Raw genomic sequence first — 24,485 nt, 5'->3', positions numbered from 1 at the left:
CCTGTCTGAGATGCTCGTTTTATACCCAGTGATGTTGCTGAGGATAAAGTCATTATTTAAACCTCGATGAAGGTTGAAAAGGATGCTTGGACTTGCTGAGCGCAACATATGTAATGTAAACTCCACAGTAAAATCCACGAGGCTATTATTAGAAAGTTGCGTCAGGGCAAGGTGGCGAGCCCTCCCCCCGCCCCTCTGTATGTGTGTGTGTGCTGGCGAACATCATTATCAGCACCGCAGTCAGCGGAGCGCTGGTGGTCCCTCCTTCTTCCACATGGACCGGAACCGCGCGGCACGTGACCCGGAGACCGTGGACTGAGAGCGCTTCTCACACCGCATCATGGCTGCATCCAATGCGGCCGCGCGATACCGAGCCGTCTCCCTGCTCTGCTACGGGGCTCCGCTCTCCCTGAGCCGGCTGCTTCTGCTCCTCTGCGCCTGCTCGCTGCTGCCAGCCCCGGCGCTCGGGTTGCTCGGCTTTCGACCAGAGGAGACCGGGGCGGAGCTGTCCGTGGAGGACGGGGTGCTGAAAGCCACCGAGGGGACTCGCTTCATACTTCGGGTCTACTATTCCACCTCCTCGCAGAAGCTCAATCGTGCTCGTGCCAACAATGCCGCGCCCTGGATCGCCTTCATCGAAGAGCCAACTCCCGGTAGAGAGGGGCAAGTTCACCCGAAGCGAAACATGTGCATGGACAAGAACGCCAGCACCTCCGACATCGAGGTTTTGGGCTCTTTCAAGTCTGCTTCCAGTCAGAACTCGGTGCTGGTGGAGCTGCTGGCCAAAGACCTGCGGAGAGGGGAGAAGATTAAATATTATTCCATGTGCGCCTTTGACGGATCCAAATGGGAACACTACCGGACTAAAGATTTTTGGGTGGCCGTGAAGGAGCGCTCAGCAGTGCCGGAGCTCTGGCTGCAAGTGCTGGTCTCCGTCCTCCTGCTCGGGCTGTCAGCTCTGTTCAGCGGGCTGAACTTGAGCCTGCTGGCGCTCGATCCAGTGGAGCTACAGGTCCTCCAGAACAGCGGCACCGACACCGAACAGAACTACGCGAGGAAAATCGAGTCTGTGCGTCGGCATGGTAACTACGTCCTGTGCACTCTACTGCTGGGGAACGCGATCATCAACGCCTCGCTCGCCGTGTGGATGTGCCAGATCCTGGGCATGACCTGGCTCTCCACGGTCATTTGCGCCTTCGGGATCTTCTTCATCGGGGAGATTCTTCCACACTCGGTCGCATCGCGCCACGGCCTGGCCATCGCATCCAAAACCATCTGGGTGACACGGCTGCTCATGGTTCTCTCCTTCCCCATCTCATACCCCATCAGCAAGCTGCTGGACCTCATCTTAAACCAGGAGATCTCCAACTTCTACACCAGAGAGAAACTCTTGGAAATGTTGCGAGTCACCGACCCGTACCACGACTTGGTAAAAGAAGAGCTCAACATCATACAGGGAGCACTAGAACTGCGCACCAAAACTGTTGAGGACGTCCTGACTCCGCTGACCGACTGCTACATGCTGGCCTCGGACGCGGTGCTGGACTTCAACACCATGTCCGAGATCATGCAGAGCGGATACACGAGGATTCCGGTATTTGAGAACGAGAGATCCAATATCGTGGACATTCTGTTTGTGAAGGACCTGGCGTTTGTGGACCCGGACGACTGCACCCCCCTGAAGACCATCACCCAGTTCTACAAACACCCGTTGCACTGCGTCTTTAACGACACTAAACTGGACGCCATGCTGGAGGAGTTCAAGAAAGGTGAGAAGGGTGTTAGAAGGGAGTGGGTGTGGCATGTTAGCAGGTTGCTGGTGCTTCAAGTTTATAACTTAAGCTGTAACAGACTCTGTAAGTAACCTGGGTGAGAAAAGCAGGTGAGAGGTGGCAAAAAACAAACAAACAAACAAAAAAAACCCAACAACCCCGAAACATTCCTGTTGTGTACTTGAACTTGATTTATCTTTGCACTCATGAGTACTGTTTTTAACAAGAAAGTTTTTTCTGCAGTTCATCATACTTGTGATGCTTTGCAGATGTTTTCCGGCGCTTTGAAGTGCTACAGTTGAGAAAGGGAGCAGGAAGGACTCAATGTCTCACTGCGGCACTTGTGGCATTCACACAGGGAAATCAAACCCTCTAATAAACTAGTATTTAATGTATGAACTTGAGACGGCAACTTGTGTACTGACACATAATTTGTTTTCTGCCACCTTTAAATTCGAGAATGATATGGGCCCTGGAAGTTGCAGCTGAGACAGCTGACCTATCTTTTAGCAGCAGTGCTTAAACCTCTTTCATCTCCAGATGGAATGCAAATATGCACTGTTGCAATCTGAAGCTGAAAAGGAGCTGTTCTTTTCCCCCCTTTTTGTGTTTTTGCAGTGTGCACAGCTTCCCCTGCAGATTCGAAGCAGTCTTCCACCCTGCATGCAGGCAGCAGGCTGTTCCATCTTACTCTAGAGTTTTAAATGGGTGGGGTTCGAATTGGCCAATCACAGACCTTGCTGCTTATCACCGCCTTCCTGCATTCTCAGGGACCCTGCAAAGTCAGCACTTTTTTCTGCTGTGTTTGTGGTGAGGAGAGGAAGATAAATAGAGGACACCTTGGCCCAGGCAGACTCTGTTTGCGGGAGACGTTTGTATTTCTGTCTGTTTTGGCACAAAACAGCGAAAAGCTTTCACTGCCAAATGTCACAGAGGGGTTTCTATTTATTCTGAACATCTTTTTAAGCGTGTTGTAGTGAAATGCTTTTGGAAACATTTTATAAACTTGGTAATGGTAGAATTTTCCAGAAATGTAAGCTGTTTGACTCTTTAGCTTTAAGCACAAAAAGTTTGTCTTGTCTTACACATCCTGTAACAGACAAGCAAGACCTGTGTGTGGATTTAAAATGAGCTGCATATATTTGGATTATGTAGTAGCTTGTACTGTATGAAGCCAGATGCCATCAGAGCTGCAGGATGAACACAAATATAGTTCTTGTGTCGCTCTGCAACAAAGGGATCTGGATGAGATAATCTACACAGTCAAAGGATTATAAACAAGGTCTGTCCTTGGTGTGTGTGTGTGTGTGCCTGTGTCTCCCTGTGCCTCCTTGTCTCTGTGTAGGCACTGCAGCAGAAAAACTCAGGCCCTTTTATTCATTTCAGTGAGACTCCTGCAGTAGCTGGTGCTCACAAAGAGAGCTGCAGGAAACACACAGCTGCAGGGTGATCTATGGCACCGTGTAAAAGTCTTAAGGCACCCTTCATTTCTTTAAAACTTTCTAGGAAATGGGAACAAATAATAGTAATAAAAGCAATAGTCAATGATCACCTTTATTCTTTAACACAGCCTGAACTCTCTTAGGCAGATGTTCTTCTCATTTCTTTAAGTAGTCTTCAGGGTCTGCCTTTTGCTCTGTCCTCTGTTAAAATGATCCCAAACTGATTCAATAATATTGAGGTTTTACTATCCAGGCATGCTTATACTGCATTGGCGGTGTGTTTGGGATCATTTTTGTGCTGAAATACGAAGCTGTTGGGATTCAGACACTTTCCAGATGGTATTTCACAGCGGGTCAAAATCATCATGTGCTTTGTCTTTATTCATAATTCCATCAGTTGTGAATTGCAAACACCACTGGCTGAAAAGCAACTGCAAAACATGTTTTACCGATGGCTGTAGACACGCATTGTTGCACCTCTCTCCTGTCTTCCTTCTTGCATATTGATGATGGTTCACATTTGGATTCATCACTCCAGAAGACCAGATTTCTGCTCATTTTCAGTTCTCGTGTGATTTGTTAGATCTCTCCTGTTAAATCTTTCCAAAAAAAAATTCTTATAGACATGACTCTCATATACTGTTCATCAGCTGTCGATAGATTTCTAGGCCTTCTTCTTCTTTTGTAGGTTTCCTCGGATTCTTTAAGGACACACTGCACAATATGTGAGGAGATGAGATATGACGTGTTTGGCTAATAACTCTTTGGGAATCAACTTGTTGATTTAAATATACTATTTTATGCCTGTTAAACTGTGCTATTTTTGGCATTTTTATTGATCCCATTAAAACATGAAAATGATGTGTTTTTGTGGCAGGTTGGTAGTAACAAAGTGTCTAAAGGTACAACTCAAAACTGGTTCTTTATTAATTGATTTGTTCTGTGTAGACACCACCCTGGTTCATCCTTGGAAAAAACAAAAACATCCCTCTGAAAACAGTTAGGTACAAAGACTGAACTGGAAATGAGTGAAAAAAATCCCAAATAAAAACTTTAAAAGATCTTTTAGAAAGCCTGAAGAATTATCGCTTTAAAAATGACAAGAAAGTCTGACTGCTTGGAAGCAAAATACTAAGAAATAAGCAGTGCCTCAAGTCTTTTTGCACAGTACTGTATAATGCATCAGTGGTTGCTCGACATATGCCTGCTGGCTTTGTGGGCTGATTTGAGCCAGAGCTCTTTCAATCATCAAGAAAAAGGAACATAAAACTAAAGAAATGAAATTCTGAGGAATAACTACAAATAAAGGGCTGATTATCTTTTATGCAAACACAGTTTTGCACTTTAGCCTTAAAGCATGATCATACCATATTTATTTGCATAGCATTTAGATGATTAAACAGAGCAGTCTGCAGGCCACAGGCATATTTGTTCAGCAATAAGCACAAAGCAATAAGGACAGTGTTGAAATCTGGTGTAGAAAACCTTTTGTACAATTTTCTTGCTTATGTGCCACCTTGTCGTCATGCAGATGGTATCATATGTAGAGCAGGATTTCATAAGAGCCAGATTTATGTTGGCTTTTTTGAGTATTATGTATTCTTTTAAAAAAGAAGTAAAAGGCACAGTTTTAGTAGTTTTAGTACCAAAATATACTTAAAGTATCTAATATGCTTGCAGTGACCATTTTCAGAGGTATATGAGATGAGATGCCATCCCTCGTAAAGCTCTAGATACACACTCACGGTTACTTTTGTGTTTTCAGTTGTGAGGAGTAGTAGAAGTACTGAAGTTACCAAAGATGAATATGAGCGGAGCTAGAGCCTGGTCGCAAAAGATGTTGACATTAAACCTCAGCTCTGGCTGAAAGGTCAGTTTACATCCAACCTTTTCTTTCGAGTGCATTTAAAACATTGTAATTATTGCTAAAATTACACTTCAGACCTAAATTCTGACTATAACAGGGAAAATAGTTAACCAGTGTTTAATGAGAGAGAGCGCATTAGCTGCAGTGCAGAACTGCAGCACATTAGCTGCAGTGCAGAACAGAGTAACAGGAGGGCTGGTTAGCAGAGGTGATAATTGATTGAAAGTAAGTAAAACATTGATGTGACTGCATCTGAAGGCAGGTCAGAGCTGCAGCAGAGAGTCTGCTGGTCTGGTGAGACTGCACAGGGATTCTTTGGCCGGAATGCTAAGCAGTGTGTCTGGCACAAATGAAAGCAGCCAAGTAACACATTTCCTGTTGTGTACAACGGCAGCACCAGTACAGGGGACCTTTAGTTTGCCAGGCATAGGGTTCTTTAAACAGGTGGGAAGCTGAATAAGAGCCCTGCACAGAAAGCTTGATCAAAGTGGGTTTAACAGAGAACTGAAACTAGGAAAGGAGTTTGTCAGTGAAAGTCAGATTTCATTACTACCACCAAAAACACTACAGTATGAGTTTTCACTGATGGACATGCAGTGAAAAAAAAGAAGAAGTGAATGTTAGTTTAGGTCAGCTTTATCTAATGACAGGCATCAAGTTATGCTGTCCTTCTAGTGTAAATTCTGCATCCCTTTACACTATTTTTTCTTTTTCTGAATCCTCTCCCTTCTCTCATTTCCCCTCAGTATGCAGTCTCCAAGGAGGGAGAGTATAAAATATTCAGTGTGCTGTATTTCTAGTTTGTCTCTCCGCCATCTGTTCTTTCTCATGTCCACTTCTTACATTTCAGTCCATAATCTGTTTAAGAGACATTTTAGAATGACGCATTTTCAAATAGGAACTATTTTCTTTATATGATTTCTTAGTTTTGCATATTTGTCATACTTGCCTGTTTTCAGATCATCAAACAAATTGTAATATTTTAGTAAATACAAAATGTCATTTTTAAATTATCATTTCATATATCAAGGGAAGAAGTTATTCAAAGCTACCTGGCCCTATGTGAAAAGTAATTGCCAACTGTATCTGGAAAGGGTTACAGAGAAGTTTCTAAAGCTGTGGGACTACAGTGAACTATGCATAAATGGAGAAAATCTGGAACAGTGGCTGGCCTACCAACACTACTCTAAGAGCACATCGAGAACTCAGAGAACTCAAAAGAACACTCGCCTCAGTTAAGATCAGTGCTTACGATTCAACAGTGAGAACGTGAGTGAACAAAAATGGCATCCGTGGGAGAGAAAACCACTGTTGACCAAGAGAAAACAAAGGCTCATCTTAGATTGGCTAAAAAAACATCTTGACGCCCTCCAAGTCTTTTGGGAGAATATTTTATGGACTGACGAGACAAAAGCAGAACTTGGTGAAAGGCTTACATCCTGTTACATCGAGTATAAAACTAGTTCAGTGCTTCATAAAAAGAACTTCATACCAAAGGTCAAGCATGGCGGTGGTAGGTAGCCTGGGACTTTGTTGCTGGATGACTTGCTGTAATTGATGGAATCATGAATTCTGCTGTCTACCAGAAAATCCTAATGGAAAATGTCCGGACATCAGTTAGTGAGTTGAAGCTCAAGAGGTCTTGAGTTATGTGGCAGGACAATCATGTGAAACACAATAGCAAGGTCCAGCTATATAATTCTTTCCTTTCTCTGCTTTTTGCTATGTTTTTTTAAAGTAAGCTATATTTAAAAACAGCATAATAAAACTGGACATTTCTTTGGTGATTTGAAAGATTTGATGGTGACAAAGATCCAAAAACAGCTACAAAATCAGGAAGAGGATAAATATTTATTCACAGCGCTGTAATGCTCCAACCATAAACTGTGCAGAGAGACGAGTACATCTTTCTGTGAAGAGAGGCTCATGTTATTGATATGGCTGAACTGTAACATTAGCTAGCAGCACAGGGTTTTTGTTTTGTTTTTTCGGATTGAAAATGTAGTTAAACAGAAAGAAAATAGTGCCTACATAAATCTGTTCAGCCACATTTGTGGATTTAAAAAAAATAACAGAGTAATGGTTTCAGGAAAGAGCCTTAGATGTTTAATAAATGCATATTTTTGGCAATTTGATCCTCTCAAGGGGAGTGCCTTTTTGTTAGGCAGACATCTCTACAGCCAATATCTCCAAACGGGGGAAATCTAACATAAATAACGCTAGGAGCCAGATGTAAAACTTGTAATTTTGACCTTATGTTGAACTTCCCCATAAGTGGCTTGGGAAGAAAAGCAAGTTACATGAGGACATTTCACCTGTCATCCATGAGGCTTCTTCAGATCTGAAGAATTGAACCTTATGAATGCTATGCATCGTTTCTTGTGTCTTGGTTTTGCTGTAGTCGGTCCCTCTTTACAGGAATGAAACCTGTAGGATGAGCTCAGTTCAGACATGTCAGCTGCCATAAGAAGACATAGTTTAAAACAGCTGGTGCAAGGAGACATTGTTTCCAGGAGTTGAAGGTTTAAAGGAATCCTAAACTTTTGATAAGATTAGTTTGTCTAAAAAAAGTTGCAAGGCTATAGACAATAAATAAATAAATAAATAAATAATAAATAAATTAGTAAAGTATGTTTAAAAAATGTTTTGTTTAAAATGTACTTAATTATCACATACACTTCTACCACTACTATTACAACTAAAACCCAACAACTAATAATAATAACAACAATAACAATAATAATAGGAGGAAGAAAAGGAAAGACAAAAGAAGAACACAATAATCGCAGGTCAACTGTGTTTCTGTTCTATTGTCAATAAATTATTGTTTTATCTTTTATGATGCTTTATATGGTATAAAGATGCTTTATATGTCTATATTTTGACTTATGTAGACCAGTTAAAGCTACTTTAGTTTGCCCTGAGACCTTACGGAGGAAGCTAACCCAACGCCATCTCCCCAGGTGAAATGAAGGCAGCCATTTTCTTTCGTTCTTTTTTTTATTCACCAGGATGGCAGTTGAGCTTTGTTTTGAGGCTGGCCTGAAATAACACTTTGCTCGTTTTTAATGATATGATTGATGCCTTTACAATATAGCTGTTAAAAGTCAAGAATAAAAATGTTAAATTCCAAAACACTTGCTTTGAATAAATGAAAGATGTAATTGTGCAAGGAAAGACACTGAGACATAGTTGCCGTCTTTAAAAAACAGAATACTGTGAGAGAACGCACTGCACATGAGCCTCTCTCAGTCCACTTTGGATGTACGCCTGACCTATTTATCTACAAGAAACACTGCCAGAATCCAGAATCGTGTGCATTTGTGTTAGTCTGTGTTTGTGCATCAGTGTGTGCGAGGTAGTATTTGGCAGGCAAAGAGTGTAAGAGCAGAGAGCGAGAATAGGAGGGGCTACAAACAAGGGCTCACTCTTTACTCGGTGAACTCGTTTTTCCATTATGTTTCCTACACATCTCAAACAAAATAAGATCAAAAGACAATCCTGTCAGCCTGACTAAGCACTTCATCATTTTGTTTTGTTTTTCTCCTTTGTAAAATATGCTCCCAAACAAGATTTTCATCCAGCAGTGCATGGATTATTAATTATGCCATTTATCTTTGGGAACGCCACAAGATGCTACCTCCAAAAGCGCACACTCATCAACCTGGAAGTAAACACAGCAGGAGCATGCAGACTTTCATATGATGGATTGTGTTTTTGCATCCAGAGCGCCCTTTGTATTAAATCCCATCTGCTGTTACACCCACTCCATTCAGCTCCCGCTGGCGCTCCACTTACTGAACATCAGACAGCACAGCTCCACTCAGTCATTATGCCTCATACTGTGCAGTGGAAAGGGAAGGAGCATTACTTAAATCTAATCCAGAGGCTAAATATGAAATCTAATCATCTTATTTGACACACCAACACTTTACAGGATAACTGCATTCCAAGTCTCACATCTCAAGAATCAAAAGGTCTACTGTTAGTAAGTCAAGTTAAACAAATTCAATCATCATTTTATAAAATTGTTTCCAGCAATTGATTGCCTCAATTTTAAGGGTCTGTACTAGGGTAGCTTTGCATGACTTGTACTTCAAAATAATCCTTATTTATCTTATACTGAGTCTTTGTGCAGCCCATAATTCCCTTCACTGTGGGTTTTTAGGAGCTTCCCCTCTCCTTCTGACTTCACTTTGTTCTGATTGCCTGTTCCTCGTAAACATTACAGAGTTAATCGGCAGGTGGGCGGGGCTTCTGTGCTTAGAGCCAGAGAAGTGTGAATGAGATGACCATATTACGAAGTTGTGTTTGTTTGTTTGTGACATCATCGTATCGTAATTTTTAAAAAAGACTGACGTCAGCATGTTGCAATAAAAAGAAAATGTAATAAAAACAAAGCAAAGTTGTAAGTTGTTGCCCTTGAGGGGGAAGTGCTCTTTAATGTTCTGTTGGTTCTCTGTTTGTTCATTATTGTGTATTCTTGTTTGTCACATTTGACTTCACTGACTTCTAGTTCTGTGTTTCCCTTTTTTTCTAGTTATTTTCATGAACTTTCTGCCTTAGGTTTATTTTGTTATATTCTATTGTTATTTTCTTTCCCTTGTGCCCTGCTGTGTAAAGTTTATATGTTTGAGTCTGTTGTCAACTGATTGTGTATTTCCTCTTTTACTTTGGTAGTCTTTTGTCACCGGTGCTTTACATTGAGTTCTACTTCCCTTGTCTTGTTGTTCATGATTTGTTTCTGCTGTGTTTCCCACCTGCTTTTTCAAGCCTCAGTACCTTTGGTATTTATTGTCTCAGTCTCCCCTTGCCTTTGTCGAGTTGTCCCCACGTTGCTGTGTGTACCCCAGTGTAGTAATTCCTCATAACTCTTGGATTTTATTTTTTGTTTTTAGACTGTGCTTTTTTTGACTGCTCCAGCATTAAATGCATATGTTAAATTCCACCTGTGTTCTGCATGTGGGTCCACTAACAATCATCACACTCCACACAGTTTACTGTGACAACCAGTCATGGATCTTACTGGAGAATATCCATATAAAAAATGAAACACTGGGGATAGAAGCTACTATCACTCTGATACTCATCTTCATACAAGGTTAAATAATAGTTCAGTCAAAGGTAATGACTTTGCACGCTGCTGTTGAAATTTCTTTTCCATTAGTGATATTTGTGAAGCTGTGTAAAAGTTAAACAGGACCATATTGCATATTGTTTTAAATATTTAAAAAGGTTATATTTACAGCTGGGTAATCTGAATAGATTTCCTTGTATTTATACATACTGCAAATGGCTTTGAGTGAAAAGTGACACTGATTCGAGACTCACTGTGCATGCAGGGAAGTCCCACCTCGCCATCGTGCAGCGTGTTAACAACGAGGGTGAGGGTGACCCTTTCTACGAGGTGATGGGCATCGTGACCCTGGAGGATGTCATTGAGGAAATCATCAAGTCAGAGATCTTGGATGAGACAGATCTCTACAGTATGTGTGCAAACACACGTGCATAAGCTCAAATGTACGTACGTGGTCAAAATACATGGAAATGTAAGAGTTAATCAGGCTGTTTTTATGTGTCTAAGCTGATAATCGCACAAAGCGTCGTGTTTCTCATCATGAGCGAAAGCAGCAGGACTTCTCCATCTTCAAACTGTCAGAAAATGAGATGAAAGTGAAGATTTCCCCCCAGCTTCTCCTGGCAACACATCGTTTCCTCTCCACAGGTAGCAGCCAATCAAATCGCCTCTCTGTCTGTCAGAGCGCTTACATTTCTGCATAATATGCAACAAGAACATCAGTGTTTTAGCAACTTTAACAAGAATATTTGCAGCGTTTGTCTTCACCCAATCCTGTATCTTTTTGCTTTTTTTCAGAAGTGGAGCCCTTCAAACCAACACACATCTCAGAGAAGATCTTATTGAGGCTCATCAAACACCCCAGTGTGGTTCAAGAATTCAAGTTTGATGAGAAGAACAAACGAGCCTCTCAGCACTTCCTGTTCCAGCGCAACAAACCAGTGGACTATTTCATCCTAGTGCTACAGGTACCTGTAAGAATTTGACCTTCCGCCATGGCAGTAATTAGCTATGGCTATGATATCCTGTGTGCAAGTCAGTCAGATCACGTTATATTTCTCCAATATTATTTTGCAGGGTCGAGTTGAAGTAGAGTTTGGTAAGGAGGCACTGAAGTTCGAGAATGGAGCGTTCTCTTATTTCGGGGTCCCGGCCATCATGCCAGCAGGTACAAAAGACTTTCCCAAACATCATTGAACTTACAAATATATTAGACCACCACCGAATGTAAGGTTTATACCACAGCAGTCTTAGATTAACATTATTGTTAATTTGCAACATCATTTTTTATGTTTCTATAATGGTTAATACGCTAGTATGCCCACGCTCTTTAATGCTAAAACATAGTTATTGTCTCTTAAACTTACTATTTTAGAAAAAGCAGAAATAAAATAGTAAAGCACTTTTTTATTATCATGCCAAATTGGACTTACTTACCCTCATAATAACATAAAATTATGGGTATAAAATATAAATTCAGTCAAATCAATTTAATCATTTTTCATTTTTAAGTTTCTAAAACATTTGTCTTGTTTGGTTTGTTTTTTGTATCACAGGTGATTTAATAAACTTGTTAAGCACTGTGTGTGGCCTGATTATTAACCTTTAGTATCTGCTGTCAAAATGATAGAAGCAAAAAGCAACACAAATTCACAGAAAAACTAAAAATGAGCTTATAAACCAACGAGCATGAAGCCAGAACTCCACATACTCTGAAACAGCTTTACCCTTTATAAATATAAATACTGCAAATTCATCATGACACACCAAAAAAAGAGTATACAGAAGATGTAAAACCTCCACCCTAGACTGTAACGCACTTTCTATCAGATATAAACAAATGAATCGCCAGATATCAAGCCTTTCCTTGATCAGTGAGAGGATTTTAAAATCAAAGCAAATTTGAAAGATTTAGTTCTAGTTGAAACTCTAAACATCTCGGCATGTTTTAAGTAGTTTGCTGATGAATGTTTTTTTAAAGCAACAAGAAGACTGATAATAAAAAAATTTGTATTTTATTGTATTTGTCTGCTTTGAAGAGTATAGTGATAATTCACAGTTTATTCATTAAAGATTATGATAGAATGCTTTCAGTTGTGCAGTTATATATGCTTGTTAGGCACATAAAGTTAAAGGCACAGATTTTTGTTTCATTTTAATTGAATAAAACATACACAAAACAAATTGTGTCATAAAGATCAAATAAGTTGTTTTTCAATTAAACCCATGGATGGAATTGTGTCTCAGGGCTCTTTGGATGACTGAAATCAGTCTCGGACACCTGTGATCATTAGTTTGCCAGGTGAGCCCAATTAAAGGAAAAACTACTAAAGCAGGATGTTCCACATTATTAAGCAGACCATCATTTTCAAGCAATATAGGAAGGAAAAATGATCTCTCTGCTGCTGAAACGTGTGCAATAGTTGAATGCCTTGGACACGTAATGAAAACCTTTGATATTTCACGAAAACTTAAGTGTGATCACCATAATTTTAAGAGATTTGTGGCTGACTCACAGCACACACAGGTTCGTGCAGATAAAGGCACAATGATGAAGGTTTCTGCCAGACAAATACATGAGATTAAGTGAGCAGCTGCTAAAAGGCCAAAGCAAAGCAGCAAACGGTGCTGGTGCCTCTGGAGCCCTGCGAACATCAAGGTGTAGGATCCTCCAGAGACTCGCAGTTGTGCATAAACTTTCTATTCGGCCACCCCTAACCAATTCTGACAAGCAGAAATGCCTGCAGTGGGCCCAGAACTACAAGAAGACTAATTTTCAAATAGTCATGTTCCCTGATGAGTGCATTGCAACCCTGGATGGTCCAGATGGATGCAGTGGTGGATGGTTGGTGGACAGCCACCATGTCTCAACAAGGCTGCAACGTCAGCAAGAAGGTGGTGGAGTCATGTTTTGAGCCGGAATCACGGGGAGAGAGCTGGTTGGCCTCTTTAGAGTCCTTGAAGGTGTGAAAATGATCCCTGCAAAGTATGTGGAGTTTCTGACTGACCACTTCCTTCCATGGTAAAAAGAGAAGAACTGTGCCTTCTGCAACAAAACCATCTTCATGCAAGACAATGAACCATCTCCTGCAAGGAATACCTCTGCATCATTGGCTGCTATCGGCATAAAAGGAGAGAAACTCATGGTGTGACCTCCATCCTCCCCTGACCTCAATCCTATTGAGAACCTTTGAAGCATCCTCAAGCAAAAAAAATATGAGGGTGGAAGGCAGTTCAGATCCAAACAGCAGCTCTGCGAGGCTATTCTGACATCCTGCAAAGACAAAGTAGAAACTTTCTGAAAATTCACAAGTTCCATGGATGCAAGAATTGTAAAACTGCTATCAAATAAGGGCTCCAATGTTAATATGTAACTTGACCTGATGCTTTTGATTGAAATAGCTTTTGATTTCAGTAAAATTGATCTACTAATGCTGCAAATTCAACAAATGACCATTTTCACTTCTCTACAACCTATAAAATGTTTTGAAACTCTGTGTGCGTAATAATTTGGAACAGTGCATTTTAACTTTTTTATTTTTGAAAAACATACTGTTTTTATTGGCAGTTTTGTTGAGTAACATTTGAATTATACTCTAATGGTTGATGACTCGAAAATTATACTGACTGTCACTTGACCAACTATTTAGAAAAATTAGAGAAAGATATAATTTGCATAATAATTTGGAACGCGGTGTATTTAAATATCAGGTTAAATGTAAAATGTGAGATCTGCCATTTGCATGTGTCCCTTAGTGACTCCACCATGAAGCAAACACTGTGTAGTGAATGAACACTAGTTCACTAAACGTGCACAATATACTGCTTAAGTGAAATTGTGCAAACACATAGTGTATTTGTGAAAATGCTCTGAAACTCTTCAAAAATCTTCAGTTGTAGCATTTAAATGCTCTGAGTGGCAGCATTTAAATATTTAAATATTATTGTAAGATTTGTGTGGTAAGGAGTCTAACAGTATTAAATATTAGATATAACAGGGCGTAATGTGAACACTTCTGAGTCTTTTAACTGCCATGCAGCTGCAGCGACATCCCTGAGATCTTTCGTGATTTGACTGACACTCCTCTACCATTTTTCTGTCCTTGTTAAAAGATACATGTTTGATATCATATCCTCCTTTGCAGTCCACAGATCGCCCTCTCGTAGCAGCGGTTTGGACCGCTCTGAGTCGATGCTCTATGGGGGAAGTATGAGCCAGCTGAATGGAGGGGGGAATGTCTACCTGCCAGACTACTCTGTAAGGCAGCTCACTCACCTTCAGCTCATCAAGGTAAAACCTGAAACTCACATGGTGTCTGAAAGCGTTCTTTTCATTTGGAAAGACGACATGCTTTACAATGCACATGTACTCTGACTTGAATGGAGAGGGAGACGGTATAACCATGACTGAAAAAAGTTCATTACATTTATTAACTTTTTGCTGAGACTAAATATGAGGCTACATGTTGGAATTTTCTTACTTCATTTAATTTGGGGATTTCGTTGAAGGACCATTATCGGCACCAAACCAGAGACTGAACTTCATAACGGGATTATTTTATAAAATTACAGAATTACTGAAATGTCTGAATGCTTATTGTAGATCTACCATAATACATAAGTAAATAAAAACTGTGCTGCTAGCATCTGTGTTCCATCTCATTCATAATATAACATTAGATTAATACATTCTGGTATGATGGGCTCTTACATCACATTGGTCAAGGAACAAATATTTAGTTTTCTGGTTTGTTCTTAGGCTTTTGTGACTGCTCTGAGTTTGCTGAAGAACTGTATTAATGAAGAGCATGTTTGGAGGAAGTCTGACATTCCCAAAATCTTTTGCTCATAGCTCCTTGGAAGAAATATTTCCCTGACTGAAATTCGGACTGAAAAAACTCTGGTCACTTAGGCGTCAGCTATCAGAACAAAATGAAATCAGATAAAAGACAGACGGGGGAAAGTGTAACACAAGATTGCCCACAATCTTGTGTTATTATTGTAGGGTCTACCTTACAATATAAAGCGCCTTGAGGCGTCTGTTTTTGTGATTTGGCGCTTTATAAATAAAATTGAATTGAATTGAAAAAACCCCCCAAAATTAAATCCACCCCCACAGTATACAACAAATGTTACTGGGATAGACTCAGATATATTAAAATCCCTGTTATGGTAAACTACAAACTGAGTTCTGATCAATATGAAGAAACTAAGTTTCAGGAAAAATATTAGGATCAGTCCTTCAGAGGACCATGCAAAGTCACAGTGTAACTAATGACGGGAGAATTCTCTTCATTTCCATCTTTTTGTTCTTTACATATCTCAATCATCACAATCATCCAGTCGCCTTCAACCTTGGCAGTACAGTGCTATTACAGTGTACACACACACACTCACAGCCATATTTGTTTGGATATCAAATATCAGATGCAGAACATTCACTGACATTATTGTATAACCAAATCACTTACTCCTAAATTTAACATCACCACTGAGTGCTAAAGCGAGCTTGTCCTTAAAGCTTCAGTTTTTTTAAACAGTAACTTAATGATTGCCTTTCCTGGCAGTGGTTAGAGGGCATCGGTGTCTGAGTGGACGAGGTACTACTGATGAAATTCAGTTTTCTCAGACGACTTCTCGCAGTGTTGAAAGAAAGCTATACTGTGACAATGGTGCAACACAAAAGGCCTGAGGATCATTAACGATGACACAAATGATCTTGAGACAATGAATATTTAATGAGATCTCTCGAACTAAGCAGCACACGTTACCGTCCTCATTAACATTGTCCTTGATTTCATCTCACTTGTAGCAAAAGACAAAAAGAAAGTTGACCATGACAAGTAAAGACAAGTCTGATATGATGGGCGTTACATCACACTGAATAAGGAAAAAACATTTAGTCAAAAATGGACAAAAATAAGAGATTTTTACACTATTAATTATTAGATATAACAGGGTGTAATAAAATCGAATTACAAAAAAACTTTTAGAAAAGAATAGGTTCACGTTCAACTCTTAATAATACCCATAATCCTCTGCTTCTATGTATCAGATCACCCGGAGTCACTACCAGAATGCAGTAACAGCTACCCGGATGGACAGCTCCCCTCAGACCCCTGATGCTGACACCCGTCTGACAGAAAGCAACTCCCCGACCCCCGGGCCTCCAGCACCAGAGCCCACCACCACCACACTGATGCCCCCAGACCACACTACTGCCACCCTTATGCCCCCACCCAGGGAGCCAAGTCGGCCCAGTTCAGCCCGAACCCGGGGACAGCAGTCCAGTGTGCCGCACAGCACCTCCCTGCTGAATGAGAAGAACCGCATTGTCCGTAAGTATCCTCGACTCCAGAGACATGGAGTCATGCCGTGACAACAGGGATGACTTGAAGCAGGTTTCATGTCACAGTGATGTCAGTAAGAGATTATTTGAGCCATCAGAGGTAGAAAGCCATGCCACTCCTGCAAATGAGTTTTTTCCTAAATCGATAAGGGTGTAATATTCAGTATGACTGGAATTGAATACCCTGAGCTCCCTAAAACAGCATGTTTAAAAACGAGTGAGTGAGAGATAAAACCACAGAGTGAAATGATAGAGACAATATTAATGACATGAGCTGTGTGGGTTTCTTCGTTTTTTCTACTTGAGAAAAAGTTTAAGTGTAGGGTCGGCCCTGAGAGCTGTGTAAGTATTAATTTCCTTAAGTAATTAATTTCTGGTTTTTGGATTAAAATTAAACATTAGATGGCAAATCAAAGTTTAAAGGATTTCTGGTTAGATGAGGTAAAACATTAAGGTAAACATGTACTGGCCACATTTACTATTCCAGTTCTAATTTTTAATGTCATTATTATTCAAGTAAACAAATCTCAAATCTCAAATTCAAATTTTATTTGTCACGTACACAGTCATACACAGTACGATATGTAGTGAAATGCTTGGACAACTGCTCGTGACCTAAAGAAAACAAAAAAGGAAAAGGCTATGAATAAGATAGGAAATAAATATGAAAAATTAAAAAGGGTAAATTTAACTAAGAAGGAATAAAATATAAATTAAGGTTAAAAACGAAATAACTGTACAACACAAATTAGAATGAAGGGTAAATTTAACTGGGAAGGAATAAGATAAAATATATAAATTAAAGTTGAAAATAAAATAACTGTACAACAAAGAAACGCTTCTTTTGACTTATTATTTAATGTATGTTGACATGTCGCGACAAATGCTTTTGACACAGAGTCTCTACAGTCTTGGTTGGAGACTGCAGCTCGACCAAAATGAACTTTCTTTGCCTTTGAAATGGTCAGTTTGAAGGCTGGGACCAGATCTGCAGTCACTCACAGTCAGTTGCCATCTTCAAAGTAATTTTAGTGCATCGAGACAGCAATAAAACAACAATAGGACGTCATCAGTCTGCTATCAGTTTGAGATTGAATGGGTTGACAGTTACATGCAAGCTAGTATAGTGATAGTATAACTGAGATAAATTGGTGAAAAGTACCGATGTGCTGCATTCTTCAATCACAGAAATTCATATTAAACGACTTGAACATTAAACTAACTACTTACGTTCAGAGGCTACCCACCTGGTAGGTCAGCAACAGAAATTCTGTTGCTGCAAGACAACAATTTAACTGCAAAATGACACAGGTGTTCTGCAGCGGTTTACAGGAATATAACCACATCACAACCAACTGAGTTGAATGTCCTACTGCAAACAGATGCCTTGGTGCATGCTGACTTAGACAGATTGAAGCCTGTTGGAAATCTGTCTGCATTTATAAATTAGCCTACCTTTGCCAAATTGCCTGAGGCTGATTGCTGTCAGTGCAGCTCAGACCACAGCAGTTTGTGGCGTTGCACGCTGAACTTCTGGGCACTGAAGTTGTGACTGCATCTACTTTAAATTTTCTCCAAATGTGAAAACATTCAATGCAAACATCAGCCACTGATTTTTTTCCTCTAGTGTGACTGAGCCATTAAGAAGTCATGTTAAAACCAATATTAGGATAGTTAACATAAGCTTTTTTTAGAATTGGTAAATGGACTGGTTCTTATATAGTGCTTTTCTACTTTACCTGAGCACTCAAAGCACTTTATACATCTTGGCTCGTTCACCCATTCATACATGTTCTTTTTCTCTGCTTTTTCTACATACGGTAAGTTCTTTCACATACACTCATAGTCCGATGGATGCATCAGAGACATGGTGTTAGTATCTTGCCCAAGGAGTAGATGGTACCTACCTGTAGTGATAGAGCCGCCAACGGACTCAAGTCAATGGAGTCCATTGGAGGATCAGGACATTGTTCCACATGCAGACCTGCTGTCATTGCTGGAAATATTCAGTTTGGCTGAAGTATGTCCCTGGAAACTACTTCAAATACTTCAAAAAGCTTTAGGATCAGTGAATCCTAAAGTCTGTAGGATTCACTCACTTGCTAACTGGTGACCTTTATCAACTCTACTAGCATATAGCAAACAGGAAATTGGAGAAACTTTGTACCAGGAAACTGAAAGGTTAGAGCCATTGTCACCTACTATCTAATCTACTTTAGAGTTTCAGTGAGTGGTTGCTATTTTATTTTCATTCATAATTATTATACTAAACAATTATGTTGTATAGTTTATTGTTCAACATTTGGTATATTAAATTATCTACTCTGTAAAGTTATCCAGTTTTTTAAAAATGCGATTTCCTCAGAGTCTAACATGGGATTCAAACATTTCAAAACCCAAAACCAAGAAAAACATGCTATTTCTGCTAAAAACAGTTTTATTAACTAATCAGTAAAAGATTTCACATCTTTTAAATGTCCAGTAAATCCAGTAAAAAATCCAGTAAAACAAACTACATCATGTGTTTTTTGATGTACATGTTTCTGTGGATGTGTCTGCTGCAGGTAGCAAGTCTGATGGCCAGAAGAGTCCGAGTGATTCGGTGTTTCTGAGGATGGATGAGATCCCCTACATCAGAGAGGACAGATGTGAGCCTGGTTAGTCTAACGGTTTATGTTAAAAAATAAACGCTTCTACACAAAATATAGACACGGGTACAGAGAGGAAGTCACGTCCATGTCTTTAACGGTGACAGCAGACATGAAACCTATACAACACTAAAATATTCCAAAAGAACACACTCGTCACACTACACATCATCACGGAAAATCTTTTTCTGCATTAATGCATGTAAGGCAGGTTTACCACCAGCTTGAATCCTTGAAAAAAGCTTGAAAACTCCAAACACAAACATAATATAACAGATAGTTTTAGCACATGGCTCTCAAACTTAGCACAGAGTCACACAGGACTTTAGTCTGTCCTCTAGCAGAGACCAAAGCTATTTATCACTGACAGGTCATAATCTCTCTCTCTCTCTTTCTCTCTGTCTCTCCCTCTCAGACATGGCCTCTGTTCCCATAGAAACGGACACATCCCCTTTCATCAGCAGCCTGTCGCTGAGTGGTTCAGAGGACACACTGGGCAAGAAACTGCTGCTCAAACTAAGTCAGTCACACACAAGCCACCTATTCACCAACCCTTTCTATTCATTTCACTCACTTCCTACTTGGATTTGATTCACATGCAAACTCAAACACACACACACACGCGCTCGCGCTCACACACACACACACACACACACACACACACACACACACACACACACACACACACACACACACACACACACACACACACACACTTAAACATACATTAGTGTTTTGGACTTGCCTGCTCTGTATTCTCGTGCTGTTTCTGGACGATGATTCCAGCGCTTTGTGTCAGATCGATGTGTAGGAGGCTGCTGCTGCTGCTGCTGAATTTGAAAAACAAATCTTCATGAAAGTAAAACTATACACAAACAGCAACATATGACATTTGAGTTTTGTTGATTTGGGTATTTCTATGCAAATCGTTTCCTTCTCTTCATTTCAAACTGAAATGAAAACCTCAAAGAAATAAAGCTTTGTGCACGCAGGATTAAAAGCGTTGCAGAAATTAGAGACAATAAAAGTCAAAGACAATCAACAACTTTAGGTGAATATTTAAAGTGAATACAGGTGAAAAATCACTGTTAATGAGAAGTGAATCAGTCCTGAGATAAACCTTTCTCAACTTCAAGGCAACCGATTGAGGCGATTTCCAATGAGATCACAGGATACGGGTAATTGACATGACACAGGGCAGTAAATACATTAGATTGTTACCTAAGTAACTGGAGCCTGGAACTCACCATTCAAAGCAATACACCATGAGCAGATGGCTGCCTGTGTGGATACAGCTTAACACATGCTTACAGAAGCCTGCAAAGCAGCGGTCCCCAACCCCCGGGCCTCGGACCGGTACCGGTCCATGAGTCGTTTGGTACCGGGCTGCGAGAGTTGAGGCTCAGGTGTGAAATGTATGGTTTTCAGGGTTTTTATCGGTTTTCAGCGTTATTTTTTTTATCGTTAACTCGGTTTTCCTGGGTCTTTTCACGTGTGTTATGAATAAATCTTCTTTTTTTTGGTACCGGTACTAGTTTTATTTTGTTGTATTTATCCGCGACACCTTAAAGGCCGGTCTGTGAAAATATTGTCGGGCATAAACCGCTCCGTGGCGCAAAAAAGGTTGGAGACCGCTGCTGTAAAGGACTTTTAAAGTGATAATGTAAAATAGAACTAAATGTAATGCTCCACATATGTATGCTTAATATGAGTGAAAACTACAATCTCCATCCAGTGTTTAAAACAAATTTGACTGATTTTTATTCCAGTTTGCAAAGAATTGATGCTTTTGGTTTCCACTGATTGTTTAGATCAAAGTGTTTCCTTCTTTTTGTTGAGAAAATTACTTTTTGGTTCATAGAAACCTGTTACTTTATGATACTTCATCCTCAAGCGCAATGATGTGTTTTTATGTTTTTACGAGAAACTAAAAACAATTTTAAAACCCAAAAGAAAAGAAAAGAATTTTATTTTAAACAACAACAAAAGCCTCAGCCATATTGATTTATCAGAAAGTTTGGACATAGACAGGCGATTGATAAACAGAAACATTTCAATGTATTTCTAGTAAAAATTACACATTAAATTAAGACCCAAAGCCTTACAATGCTAGTAACTGGCAATAATATGTGACCTTAGTTAGAAGCCAAAATAAATACTGTCTATAAATTTAAATCTAACAACAGTATGGTAGTTTCTAGTAGGTGTATGACAGGTACACCAGTCCTTCTGCATTTAACTGTTAATGTGTTTTGTTTCCTCAGGCCACAAGAAGAGGAAAAAATCTCGTGAAGGGGAAAAAACACCAGAGGACATTTCAGAGCAGCCGCTGGTGAAAACCTAGCAGAGTGTGTGTGAAACAGCCCAGAATACACTCCATCATGTGATGGTTCTTTAAGCTGTTTGTAAAGACAAATGTGGCTGCTGAATTACAGCTCTCAGAGTTTTATCTGAAAACACGCTCCAAAAGCCCGCACTGTTGGAGACCGTAAAGTGGGCCAGTTTCCAAGAATGCACAGAACCTGTGGGTGGAAGACACCATCCTAACAAAAAGCGGGGGTGCAGCTTTAGCAACATGCAGCAAACCCTTCGCTCTTTGATTCACTGTATCAAAGAACACAAGCTTCGGCTCTATGCCATGGCTTCTCATCTCCAGGTTCTTGTGTGGATGCACATGTGTAAAGAAAAGACTGTGAATGTAAAAGATTTATAGAAAAATAGGGGTTTTTTTTTACTCACGTAAGACCACTTCTTCAATGGAGCTAAAGTCACTGATGTTGCTCGGGAAACAGAGGGAAGACACCAAAGATGTTGCTGTTTTGTACGTACTGCTCCAAATGCACAAGTGAAATTATAGTAAAGGTTCTTTTAGAGGCAGCCTGATTAGCACCCTTTAAATAATAATTAGAGTTTCAGCCTACAGTGCAGAAATACTATCTATTTGCATTCTATTTGTTAACACCTGCATTTTATATACTGCATATGAAATATGCACGCATTTTCCACCAGTTGCTCACAAAATGTGGTCACACTGAGAAATAGTGAAATAGCATACAGCGATTCCTGATGGTATGGAGGCCTAGAAGTGCCAACAGAAAGAAAGAAATGAAAACATCAGTGCCCAGCATTGCTGATGCTTGTGTGGTGTAGGCTATTACAGCAGTGAATTCACATCCATAGGGATGAATGCCATGTACGAATATAATGTAAACCTTTCGATGTGCCCACGTGTTTCTACCCATGCGGTGAATCGATTCAGTAGATGAAGACAAATATATGGTTATGATAATATATTTTTCAACTGCATGTGGGTATTACGATTGGAGTTCTAAACCTCCTGTTCATTTTATTCATCACTGAGTCTGAGAATCATTTAAGTGTCTGTAAAACGTGGGCTGGAGACAAATCTCCTGTTGAATGTCGAACACAAAGTCATTCCCTGTCTTGCTGAAAGCGATTAGCTTAGCTTGGCCTAAATCCTGGAGTCTGGCGCAATTTGCTTTAAGCGGCTAAAATCAGCGTTTTGTTGTGGTAACAATAAAACATCCCATGCAGAGGTGTTAGCAAAGGGCTAGTGAGCATTTAGTTGGTAGACAGTATGGCCAAAAAATGGCCACCATGATGTCATCTATTTGTTAGAGAAGTCTCATTGTTGGGGGTTATGCGGGTTTCATGGATGCCATGTTTTAAACTCATGGCTCAGAACATCAGGAAAGTGTTATTTTGGAAATAATCCAGCATTGAAATATTGTTCTGCTCTGATATTTGCTACATGTGCTGCAGGCAGTGCTGAGTGTATGAGAAACTGTGGCTGCTGAGCCACAGAGCCAAAGAGGATGTAATGATTATATAACTCTCCTTAAACGTTGTTAGCGGAGGTGGTGGTGCGGTCTTTAAAAGGCTCTGTTTGTTTTTCTTTTTCCTTCATGTATCCACCTACAGTTCATACGACAGCAGTGCTGAAAACTCCCAGTGCCAGTTTGTGGATGACATCATCGCTTGAAATCATGCTCCTTCTCGGTTTTGATTGTTGAGACATGTCGCTTTTTTGATCACTTTTGTGAAGTATAATATCCTGCCACTCTTATTGTGTAGGAAAAAGATTCAGTAATAATGTCTGAAGGCCCAAATCATTCAGGTTTTTGGTGATCTGTGAAGAGCTGCCTCTGAACCTGCGCTTTCTGTTTGTCTGCATGGTACAGCAGGGATGGGATGGGAGGGTGTGGCACTGTCACTGAGGTTCAGGATCAGATTTGTGCCACTGCAGCATAGACCTGGAGCAGGAGGAGGAGGAGCAGAAGGAGGAGGAAGAAATGTGAAAAGAAGGAAAATGCACTTAAAGGCCTAAAATTTGACTCGCCGATACAGTTTTGTTTCCTGACTGAAGCCACTTTGCTGCATTACTTTGTAAAATGTTATCGTGCTGTGTCATCTGCACTTAAAAACTCTACTTGCATAATTGGTTGGAGGGGAGGATTAAAGACCTTGATTTGTTTAAAGTGAATTTTGAAAGACAGTCAACAAATTAGTGAGAAGCATTAGCATCAAACAGCCTCGCCCAGCAGTACAAACACATATTTAGGAACTAGTGGGAGGGGTGCTTTTCAACTCTGCTCATTGGTTAATGTAACAGGAGGCCAGGCAGAGAGAAACATCCCTCCTGAGTACAATACATGAAACCTGCTGAGTCATTTTGCTGCATTGGGGCACCAGCCTCAGCCAATCAGCAGCATCCTTTGAGGTCAAATCCAGACAATAACAGATTCTGCTGCAGGACGTTGTTGATTTGTTAGGTCGGTTCATGCTTCCTGCTGTACATCTATTTGAGGTTCGGAGATCAGGATGCGCTCATAACATGTCTGAGATCAGTTCTGTATATTCACTATTTCTGCTATGAGACAAGGTAATGTCAGCTGATCAGTGCAAATTTGTTTTCAGCTGTTTTCACTGTACTTTCTAACAGAAGGAGCCGAGCTGCAGACATGTACAGACAGCATTTCCTTGGAAATATGAGAGTTTAGTACTTGTAAAATAGAAAAGCAACTATGTGATGTTTTTTGTATCAGAATATACAAAAATACAGAGTTCCACAAAATACTGAATTTTAACAGTCTGATGTCTTTATTTTATATTAAAGACAAATCTGGTGATGATATATTATGGTTTATTTTTCTTGCTTTAAACATTTCCCACAAGACCAAACCAACCAACATGATCTTATTGACAAGTGTCGTTGGTGCATTATTATTATTATTATTATTATTATCATTATTATTATGAAGCTATATTATTATTACAGTTACAATTACATAATGCAATTATATATTGTA

At 40.0% G+C, this 24,485-nt stretch overlaps 1 protein-coding gene across 1 annotated transcript; it reads left to right on the top strand.

The window, feature by feature from the left end:
- The first annotated feature begins 322 nt into the window (after positions 1-322).
- On the top strand, positions 323-24,415 carry LOC102204831 (metal transporter CNNM1-like). Its single transcript, XM_005749593.2, has 10 exons — positions 323-1,769; positions 10,424-10,567; positions 10,666-10,806; positions 10,957-11,126; positions 11,236-11,326; positions 14,304-14,449; positions 16,214-16,496; positions 19,072-19,164; positions 19,571-19,675; positions 21,420-24,415. Exons 1-10 carry the CDS (start codon positions 341-343, stop codon positions 21,497-21,499), a joined length of 2,682 nt encoding a protein of 893 aa, XP_005749650.1. The 5' UTR covers positions 323-340; the 3' UTR covers positions 21,500-24,415.
- Positions 24,416-24,485: the final 70 nt, after the last annotated feature.

This window comes from Pundamilia nyererei, unplaced genomic scaffold, assembly GCF_000239375.1.
Source record: "Pundamilia nyererei isolate P.nyererei 1_Seehausen unplaced genomic scaffold, PunNye1.0 scaffold00250, whole genome shotgun sequence".
Taxonomy (NCBI): domain Eukaryota; kingdom Metazoa; phylum Chordata; class Actinopteri; order Cichliformes; family Cichlidae; genus Pundamilia; species Pundamilia nyererei.
This window is presented reverse-complemented; position numbering and strand designations above follow the sequence as displayed.